Raw genomic sequence first — 10,344 nt, 5'->3', positions numbered from 1 at the left:
CCCCCAGGGCCGCTCTGAGGGCCGCGGGCGCTGTGTGTCCCCTTCCCCAGGTGTACTGCAGAGTGCGGCCGCTCAGCCGCCCAGACCAGGAGTGCTGTATCGAGGTGATCAACGAGACCACGGTGCAGATCCACCCGCCCGATGGATACAGGATATTCCGCAACGGAGAGTACCGGGAGGTAACGGCTCAGGGGTCGGCGGGGGGATCTGTGCATGTGCCCTCCGCCTCGGAGCTGTGCTGGGCCCGAGGGGCTGCCTTCCAGCCTGGAATTGGGAGTCAAGGTTCTTTTCTTAGCCGTCGGTGTTTTAATTGAAAAATGACCAGAATAATTAAAAAAATATTGAAAATCTGTGACTGGGATTATAGGCTAGACTGGAAAAAGATGGGATCTTAAACCAAAATGATTAAGTGCTGGAAGAGCTCAACTGTGGCCATTGTGGGTGCTGCTTTGCTCGGTGCTTGTGTGGATGAAGGTTGGAGCTCAAATGGAAATTGAGCTTGAAGCTGTGAATTGTGAGATTCTGTGGGGAGGTCGGGCTTTGTGGTGGTTCTGGTTATTTCTGGACATAAGCTCTGTGAAAAGGAGACAATTGCTGCTCTTTGTTATGCACATCTTATTCTCTGAATACTGCCCACGTTCAGACACCAGCCTAATCCTAAAGTAGCATCTTTGTTGTCCTGGTGAACTTATGGAGAGCAGTTTCAAAGTATGAAGCAATGGGGTGTTTTGAAGCAGTGGACTCTGGGCAGGGAAACTTGAAGGTTTAGGGTGATGTATCTTTCTTTTCTTCAGACGCAATATTCATTTAAAGAAGTGTTTGGCACCCTCGTTGTTCAGAAGACACTTTTTGATGTGGTGGCTAAACCTCTAGTGGAAGATCTCATTCGTGGGAAAAATGGTAAGCGAGTATTTGTTCTCTGCTGCTTTTCCATCTGTCTGCCATGCAGGGTTCTTTTATATTGCTAGGATTTTGTGTGTCTCCAGGTTTCTTCGCTTGCCTGGGTAAAAACGCGTGTACCTTGTTTGCAATTGGAATAGTTGTGGTTCAGTTACCCTACACAACACCTTTGGAAGCTCTTCCTGCCTTTCTTTACTTCTAAACCTCTTTACCTTTGTTGTGACGTGTGTATAACTTATGTCAAGGTCTAATTGTTTTGTTGACCAAAGCTTTTTGTCTGCAGAAAGGGCTGACTTATCCACCTAAAAAATTACTACAGAAATAAATCAATTTGTAGGTCAAATCTCCTGGGCATGGCTTGATACTGTGGTGTTGATTCTTATGTCAGACACCTCAGTAACAGTCAATAAATCATCCCTCTCCATCTGGGACTTAGTGGCTCTCTTCTGGCTCGACTTCCAAATGCACTCTCCCCAAAGATGTTGATAGGCACGGTTGTAGCTGAAGTGGCCATCAGTGAGAGATGCAAACACCACTGATGGGCTGGAATAGTTTACTGTTAACTGTTCAGAAGGAGTCATTGTGTTTTCTAATCCATTTGACCCAAGAGAGACAGAGCATCTGATGATAACTGGGCATTTTCTTGAGACAGCAAACACGAATACCTGACTTTCCTGTCCCTCCTAGGTCTCCTTTTTACATACGGTGTGACAGGCAGTGGGAAAACCCACACCATGACAGGATCTCCTGGTGATGGAGGACTTCTCCCACGGTGTTTGGATATGATCTTCAACAGCATAGGACCATTCCAGGCCAAGCGATTTGTGAGTAGTTTTGCACTGAATTCTCCATGATGTTTGTAACAGTCTAAAAACCGTAGGGGAAAAAGGTTCTGCTCCAAGTATCTCCTGTCTAATAACGTGACTGGAACACTTTAAAAAGAAAACCAACCACAAAGAACCTGTTCCTCTGAGATTTGAAGAGGAGAGACAAGGAGACAGGGGTAGTAGCTATGGCAGCCATTCATGAAGATGTGTGGTCTGGTTGTCCTTGCAGCTATCACTCATTCTAACTTTTTAAACAATAAAAAAGGAAAGAGGAAGCTTTCTGAGATGTGAAATAAAATCCAAGCACAAGATACAAAAAACACAGGAAACCATATCTAAAATAATATAGGACACGATGTGAGGCTTTTCTTGTGGTCAAACATGTCTGGAGTTTTGGTATCTAAATACATTCAAAATAATACTGGAAGCTTTCCTTAGTAGCATGCTAGCTTGGAAGCTTTTATGAAATAGCTGTTTTCTTGGAAGGATCTGTTTTCTGTCAGATCTTCTGTGCATTAGCCAGCAGAACGAGTGTTAGAGAGGAGAATGATATTTGCTGATTGCCAGACAGCTTGATCAAGTAATTTGTTTTGCTGGCCAACACCTTATGTTCTCTAGCATTTGTCATTATATTATCTCACCACGCTATACTCACTGCACAGGTTTTTAAGCTTGACGACAAGAATGGTGTGGATGTTCAGTGTGAAGTAGACGCTCTATTAGAGCGCCAGAAAAGAGATGCCATGCCTGTTCCAAAAACTCCATCTGGCAAGTGAGTAACTATTGTAACACGTGGACTGAATTTAGTTAGTATAAATGTTGTTGTGTTATGGTGGTTTTAACTTGCCTTGTCTCTCGATCTTTCTCTTGAAGAAAAGAAAGAAAAACATTAATGGAAAGTTAGTGTGTTTCATGTGCAATTGCATAATTAGGTATTTAGATCAGAAGACTTAGAATCATGCAGCATGTCTCTTTTTTGTACCTGTTAACCCATGAGTAAAATGCTGTGACTTTGCCGAGTAGGCACAGTAGTTTGTTCCTGTGTGACCTTATGCACATCTCCCTTATGTGGAAAGGCTGAGGGAGCTGGGTCTCTTTAGTTTGCAGAAGAGGAGACTGAGGGGAGACCTCATTCATGTTTATAAATATTTAAAGGGTGAGTGTCACGAGGATGGAGCCAGGCTCTTCTTGGTGACAAACAATGATAGGACAAGGGGTAACGGACACAAACTGGAACACAGGAGGTTCCACTTCAATTGGAGAAGAAACTTCTTCTCAGTGAGGGTGACAGAGCCCTGGCCCAGGCTGCCCAGAGAGGTTGTGGAGTCTCCTGCTCTGCAGACATTCCAAACCCGCCTGGACGCCGTCCTGTGTAACCTCATCTGGGTGTTCCTGCTGCGGCAGGGGGGTTGGACTGGATGATCTTACGAGGTCCCTTCCAACTCCTCATATTCTGTGATAGGAATATTGTGAAGTTAAATTGGGGATGCTTTGTGAAATAGTGAGACTGCTGAATGGAGGAAAGAAATGCTGACTGTCCAGGAATTCTGTGAGGCATTTCTTACAGGTACAGCAGTGTCAGGTGAAAGTTTATCTGTTTAAACTTTTCAGAGTGCTTTTTTTCAATCTGATGTGACTGAATGTGTTGTCATTAGTGGTTAGTGTGAGCACTCCATACTTGAATTATGCCATCTGTCAGTAGACTGCTTTTTAATTTATAGTCGCTGTCTGATGTTAGTTGGCTGTGGATGCTCCACTGCAATCACCTCCTGTGTGTGTTCAACAGGCGACAAATAGATCCGGAATTTGCTGATATGATCAACGTGCAAGATCACTGCAAAGTGGAAGAAGTTGACGAAGATAACGTCTACAGCGTCTTCGTCTCCTATATTGAGATCTACAACAACTACATCTATGACCTCTTGGAGGAAAATCCCTTTGAGCCTATAAAACCCAAGTTAGTTTTATGACTACCTTAACTCTTACTTCAGTCATGTTTTTGTTGGAACTGTGCTACATCTTTGTGGCTGTAGTCTTGCAGAGTCTGGCTCAATTCATGGAAATCTCTTCAAAAATCACACGGAAAAGGGGATGGCCAAGTAGTCCAGGCAATAGTTATTTAAGTGTGCCTAGTGCCTGTGGTTGTCCTGTTGCTGCTAAGACTTGTTGCTCCCTTCCCCATTACAATGGGAGATGAATAAGCACTTATTTAATTGGATAGGCAGTTGTATCCCCCTGAGATTCTAAGTCTATTCATGCTGAGCTGTGACTACTGTTCCTAGTAGCTGACTGCAGCTTCAGGAGGAAACCATGCCCCAGACGACAGTTTTCTCCTGGAAAAGTGCATTGGGTGAAAGCTGCTGCTCTGCTGTTGCTTAACAGTCAACACAAGTTTGCTTGTGATTTCACTTGATGCCAATAATTTCCATTGAGACATAAATGAGTAGTCTCAAAAGTGAAATCCTGGGCATTTTTTGGAAAGGTGTATACTTGGCTGAGTTCTGAAATCAGTAAATTTTGAGACCATCAGAAAAAGTCTGCCAATTTAACTTCGAATATATTTAAAAAATTCTAAATCCATTAAAGAAAACCCTGTGTGTATCCACCAGTACTCGTGTTAATTAAAGAGTTGGCTGATTTACAAAGACTAACTGGAGCAAAACAAGCCATTGCTCTGAAACATCCAGAGCTGTCTCCAAGGTACTGATTTGAAATGAGCTTGAATGTCCGTGAATGCTTTTGAAAGAAGAATAGAATGATTTGGTTTAGTATCGTGTGTATGTCCAAAAATCAGCCTGCAAAGACTCTTGAATTATTTCTATTTGTGGAAACTGCAAAGTATTATAGATAAAAAGATTTTTAGGCATAAGCTGAATGACTTAATGTATTTTAACCCTGTTTTTTTGGTAGGTGGAACAATTGCAACACTCCTGTGCGAAATGGTGACTTTATGTATGTGCATAAGCATATTAATCCCAATATTAAGTGATTTTTTTTTCTTTTGGTAGAAGCAGAAAATAAACTCAGACTCACTGCCTATCCCTTCTTGCTTTACTAGCACATCTAGAACGGTGTTGAAGCCATCTCACTTCTGTGTGCTTGTAGAAAAACAATCGCTGCTACCCAAACCCGTGATTTCCAGTAGGAATTGCAATTAAATGTAGCTTCTAAATTAAAGCAGTAGCTGAAGTGTAACTAATCTTGGCTGAATGTGTGTCCGTGTACTTGTGCTTCCTCTTCCATCTGCTGCGTGGGTAATTCACATATTCAGTCTGAATTTTGTACTTAAACAAAAGAGAATTTGTATGACACAGTGTATTGTACAGAAAACGCCACTCAATGATAATGTTTTTGGTTTACTTCCTCCCTGTTATGAAGACCTCCGCAGTCCAAAATCCTTCGTGAGGACCAGAACCACAACATGTATGTCACAGGATGCACAGAAGTAGAGGTGAAATCTACAGAGGAAGCTTTCGAAGTGTTTTGGAGAGGTAAATCTTACAATATTAACTTCTTACATTCAGTATGCCTGTGTCACCCTTTACACTAACGTGCTGAAAACAGTTGGCTTTGCCAGGTGGCAGGTCTGTTAAATAAAGCAGGTTTTTGGAGGGATTGTTTTTGTTCTTCTTCTGAACAGGTCAAAAGAAGAGGCGTATTGCAAACACGCAGCTGAACCGAGAGTCTAGTCGCTCTCACAGTGTTTTTATAATCAAGTTGGCTCAGGCACCTCTGGATGCAGATGGAGACAACGTGCTCCAGGTGAATTTCGGGGTGGCTGTGCATATACGTAGGTTAGAAAATGGGGTGAACCTTGCAGCATGACGGGCTAAAACAGTTCCCGTGTCTCCAGTGTACACATACTGCTCCTTAGCAATTCATTTTGAAGGAATTTAGAATTATTAAGTTTCTAGTCTTTGACAGAATTGGTCTCCTTTTTGTCATGAAAGTAGAGCATTAAAATGGAGAGCGAAGCTGCTTGTTCCTTTGTTCTGTACCTCAGCTTTTGAGCAAAAGCTGTTAAGAATCTAAAACTTGGAGGATTTGAATGAGCGTGGTTGTTTTTATCAATCTTGTGTCCCAAGACAGAAGAGATCTGCTAAATTTTCTCACAAAAAAACCAGCTAGTGCTGCACAGCTGCTTGCGTTAAGGGCTGTAAAAACACCCTCAGACGTTATTGAAAGGTGCAATGCATAATTCTTTCGAGGTGTGCATGCTGGTTTAGGGGATGGGGTGTTCCACCCACACCGTTAGGCTGATGTTAGCTCTATATTCCTTCTAACAGTACTTGTTTTCTGTAACAGGAGAAGGAACAGATCACTTTAAGCCAGCTGTCTTTGGTTGATCTGGCTGGCAGTGAAAGGACAAACAGAACAAAAGCTGAAGGGAGCAGGTTGCGAGAAGCAGGTACGTTAACTCCTTTGGACAGCCTGGGAATTGGATGTGCTAATATCCTGTACTGTAATTCCCCTGTACCTGGCACTGGTGAGGCTGCACCTCGAGTGCTGTGTTCAGTTCTGGGCCCCTCACTGTAAGAAGGATGTTGAGATTCTGGAGCGTGTTCAGAGAAGAGCCACAAGGATGGGGAGGGCTCTGGAGAACAAGCCTGATGAGGAGCGGCTGAGGGAACTGGGCTTGTTTAGCCTGGAGAAGAGAAGGCTGAGGGGAGACCTCATCCCCACCTACAACTGCCTCAAGGGAGCTTGTAGAGAGGTGGGTGCTGGTCTCTTCTCCCAGGTGATGGGGGATAGAACAAGGGGAAACGGCACCAAGCTGTGCCAAGGGAGGTTCAGGTTCGAGATAAGGAGGAAGTTCTTTACTGAGAGGGTCGTCAGAAGCTGGCACAGGCTGCCCAGGGAGGTGGTGGAGTCACCATCCCTGGATGTGTTTAAAGAGCGGGTAGACGAGGTACTTAAGGATATGGTTTAGGGGTAAACAGGAGCGGTTGGACGTGATGATCTCAGAGGGCTTTTCCAACCAAGCGATTCTGTGATTCTGTAATATGTGCTCATATCGGTATTATCTCCTAGTGAAGACATCAGAGGAAGAATCAAACTGCTCTGTGATGTTTTGTTGTCTGATCTGGTGACTTTAGATCCTCTGCATTGGAAACCAAACATTTTTAGTAGTACTTATTCTGATACTTCAGTGAATTAGAGCAGTTATCTCTAACAAGTATAACAAGTCCAGGTGATTTGTTTTTTTAAGTAGACTGCTAAATAATTTGGTAACGTGATCCAAATGGCTTCTTACAGAGTCTTTTTGTCTCGTGGGGTTTTTTTTAAGGTAATATTAATCAGTCCCTAATGACATTAAGAACATGCATCGAAGTTCTACGGGAAAACCAGATGTATGGAACAAATAAGGTATGCAACCCATTATCTAATTATCTTTTGTTTTGATGAAGATCTGATGTAATGAAAGCTTACTGGATCTTTCATGTACTTTATTTTCAGATGGTCCCGTACAGAGATTCCAAACTGACTCATCTCTTCAAGAACTATTTTGATGGGGAAGGGAAAGTGCGTATGATTGTGTGCGTTAATCCTAAAGCTGAGGACTACGAGGAAAGCTTGGTAACTTCCTTGCAGCTCTTGCCTCATTCCCTCCTACTCTTTTTTTTTTCATGTTTATCACTGAGTTACTGTACTTGTGTAGTAGGTGACAGGAATGGTACGTTTTGTTGCTTGGACACTAGTAAACAAGCATAATACTATAAGGGAAATGTGCCCTCCAGGTCTTATTTTTCCTCCTAAAAATGGCAACTGCTACTTGCCTGTAAAATAGGAAAGGTTTCTCTTTCTTACAGAAGTCCAAATACTCTGCTGTATTTAGGTTCCTAACCGTACTATGACAGTACTTGTAAAAACTTCAGCTACCTGCACACTTGGTTTCCTGGTTCCTTGAGGGCTGAGGTCAGGGAGGTGTTACAGGGCAGGTTTCTGAGTGCTCTGCTCCAGAATCGAAGCCATCTAGTTGGGAACTACTGGAGATTATAGCTTCTTAATGTCTCCTCTAATGCTTTTATTGACCTAACAATACCGCTTTCAAACTTGTATTGCACTGCTGGTTAGTTTTGTTGTTAAGCTTGCTTTTGTTCTGTTGTAGCAAGTCATGCGCTTTGCGGAGATGACGCAGGAAGTTGAAGTTGCAAGACCCGTTGATAAACCCCTCTGTGGCTTAACGCCCGGGCGGCGCTTTAAGAATCAGGCCTTCAGAGAGGAGCTCTCGCGGAGATTGGAGATGCGGGGTGGCCCAATAAGTGGAGGTAAATATCGGAATGCTGGGAGATTACAGCAGGGTTTTTTTTCCCCTATTAGGAGTTGAAGGCTATTTTAAAACAAATTATTTGAACCCGGAAAGTGCAAAAGGAGCTTCACTGCACTGCAGTTGTGAGCCTTCTCTGTGATAGCTGCTGCTTGTTTCATACTGCAGTGCTGCTTGTAGTGTAAACCACCAATTACTGTGTAAGTCTCCAAGTAATTCTTTGTTATTGGTGATGAGTGGAATTCGTGGTCCCATTATTGCAGCTCCTGAAAGGAAATTGTGCTGCTGCTGATACTTTGATGTTTTTGTGTGCTTAGGGCCTACTTTAGGAATTGAGACTTGCCTGGAGGTAATATAAAGCAATGAATCAAGAATGTCACATTTAATCTTTTCTCAACACTGTCATCTCTTCTGAGAACTTCTAGTTCTTATTAATTATTCTGTCTGCTTCGTGGTCCTGTGGAATGAATGATCTGTGGCTGTGCGTTGTCAAATGGGTTTTTTCCTCTTCTGTAGCTTGCTGACAGCCTTTCTTGGCTTTAAACCTTACAGAAACAGAAGAGCAATCTGTTTCAGAAACATTTCTGCAGAACTTTCCTCCGTTGCCTTCGTGTGAGCTATTGGATGTTAACGATGATCAGACACTTCCAAAGCTTATTGAAGTCCTGGAAAAACGCCATAAACTGCGACAAATGTTGACAGAGGAGTTTGCCAAAAACGGTAAGGATTTGAACATCAGTCTGGAGCTGGATTTTTCTGGCGCCCTTGTTGCTACTCAAGGGATCTGTTCTGTACCAGCAGGAAATAAATATCCTGTCTAGATTGATCACTTAAAAAGCCTTTTTTGAGGTAATGGGATAACTGGTAGCATTAAATTGGTAGGAGGAAAACAGAACTGCTTTTGCTATTATGGAGATAAAGTGAGAAGATAAAATATATTGATTCTCTTGCAGTGCTTGCATTTAAAACAATGCTGCAGGACTTTGACTCCAGCGTTGTATCCAAGGAAAACTATATTCAAGGAAAACTGTCTGAAAAAGAGAAAACAATAGCGGGACAGAAAACGGAGCTAGAACGGCTGGAGAAGAAAATTAAAACGTTGGAATACAAGGTCAGTTTTATCGTTGTCTAGAGCTAAGCACAGAATGCATTTTCTGTGGAGCATTTGGCAAGCTTCTTGGCATCAGACGTTGCTTGCAAGATGGGTATTAGAACAAGAATAAAAGTGTTTTGTGGGGGACTTTGCTGAGCACTCTTAGCTTTTTGGCTTTCTGTGAGGTGAGGCTTTTCTTAATGCATTAAGATGGGCAACTTCTAAGACAGTTGTAGAATCTCTGAAACTTTTTGGCATGACTGTTTATCTGGGTACATCTGTACAACAGCTAATATATTGCAGTGTATGTTAACAGTCAAATACGACCAGCAATTCTGGGCTTACCTAGTGATGCTTCTAAGAAGCGTAGACAAATCCTTCCTCTCTTCTTTCAGATTGAGATTTTGGGGAAAACTGCGACAATTTACGAAGAAGACAAGCGCTGTCTTCAGCAAGAACTGGAAAGCAAGAGTCAGAAACTGCAGCGTGAGGCTTCTGACAAGCGTAGGCTGGAGGCACGGTTGCAAGGCGTGGTGACAGAAACAACCATGAAATGGGAGAAGGAGTGTGTGAGTACATCACCATGTCAGAAATGGGCAATGGAGCAATGCTGGGGGAGCTGGGCAGCTGGTTTGTGTGTTTTGTTCTGTTTTTTATATAGTGGTAGCATTGAGAATTGAGATGTTTGGCTTTTAATTATGGACTTGAACAGGCATTTTGAACTTAACTTTTGTAAATGTAGTATGAGACAATAAATTCATTTTTGATGCAGCTGGAGCTGTATCAAAATGACTTTTGGTGCAGCTAGAGCAGTTCTCAAACACTGTGTGGCTTCATTTCAATATCCACGATTTGTTTTTTTGGGTTTGTGGCACTCAAAGGAGCGATTCTCCTGTGCTGTTGGTTGCTCTCCTTTATCCTCATGTAAACTCTTGCTCAGATATGCACTTGACAAGCAATAAGGAAAGGAAATCTGAGGCATTAATTTTTACTACTATGGGACTGCTTACTGCTTCAGGACCATTAGACATGCTGTCATTTGTCATAATTCAGGAAACGAAATTATTTTGGCATTAAGTGTGGTGCTGTTTTATGATCTGGAGTGTCTTTCTTCAGCTGCTATGTCATTATTCCCAATAGGTTGTATCTCAGTGGGGAAGGACTTCATTCCCCACGGAATATGCAATTCCCTTCAGACTTCCAGCACAATTACTGGTGCTTTTGTGTAAGGTATTTTAATGCTCTTCCTCACTTGT

At 42.6% G+C, this 10,344-nt stretch overlaps 1 protein-coding gene across 1 annotated transcript in view; it reads left to right on the top strand.

Moving 5' to 3' along the window:
- Positions 1–50: 50 nt before the first annotated feature.
- KIF23 (kinesin family member 23) overlaps positions 51–10,344 on the top strand; it is a gene marked incomplete at both ends in the record, with an annotated part of 15,030 nt that continues 4,736 nt past the window's right edge. The window contains 15 exons of the mRNA XM_010185109.1: positions 51–179; positions 795–900; positions 1,588–1,724; positions 2,390–2,499; positions 3,514–3,684; positions 4,638–4,679; positions 5,106–5,218; positions 5,368–5,489; positions 6,033–6,135; positions 7,015–7,094; positions 7,185–7,304; positions 7,837–7,996; positions 8,548–8,715; positions 8,949–9,106; positions 9,484–9,657. Of these exons, the coding sequence (XP_010183411.1) occupies positions 51–179; positions 795–900; positions 1,588–1,724; positions 2,390–2,499; positions 3,514–3,684; positions 4,638–4,679; positions 5,106–5,218; positions 5,368–5,489; positions 6,033–6,135; positions 7,015–7,094; positions 7,185–7,304; positions 7,837–7,996; positions 8,548–8,715; positions 8,949–9,106; positions 9,484–9,657 (1,893 nt within the window). The remainder of the gene's footprint in view (positions 180–794; positions 901–1,587; positions 1,725–2,389; positions 2,500–3,513; positions 3,685–4,637; positions 4,680–5,105; positions 5,219–5,367; positions 5,490–6,032; positions 6,136–7,014; positions 7,095–7,184; positions 7,305–7,836; positions 7,997–8,547; positions 8,716–8,948; positions 9,107–9,483; positions 9,658–10,344) is intronic.

The sequence above is a fragment of the Mesitornis unicolor genome, unplaced genomic scaffold (assembly GCF_000695765.1).
Source record: "Mesitornis unicolor isolate BGI_N332 unplaced genomic scaffold, ASM69576v1 scaffold15315, whole genome shotgun sequence".
In the NCBI taxonomy this organism is placed as follows: domain Eukaryota; kingdom Metazoa; phylum Chordata; class Aves; order Mesitornithiformes; family Mesitornithidae; genus Mesitornis; species Mesitornis unicolor.
Note: the sequence above shows the minus strand (reverse complement) of the source record. Positions and strands in the feature narration are given on the sequence as shown.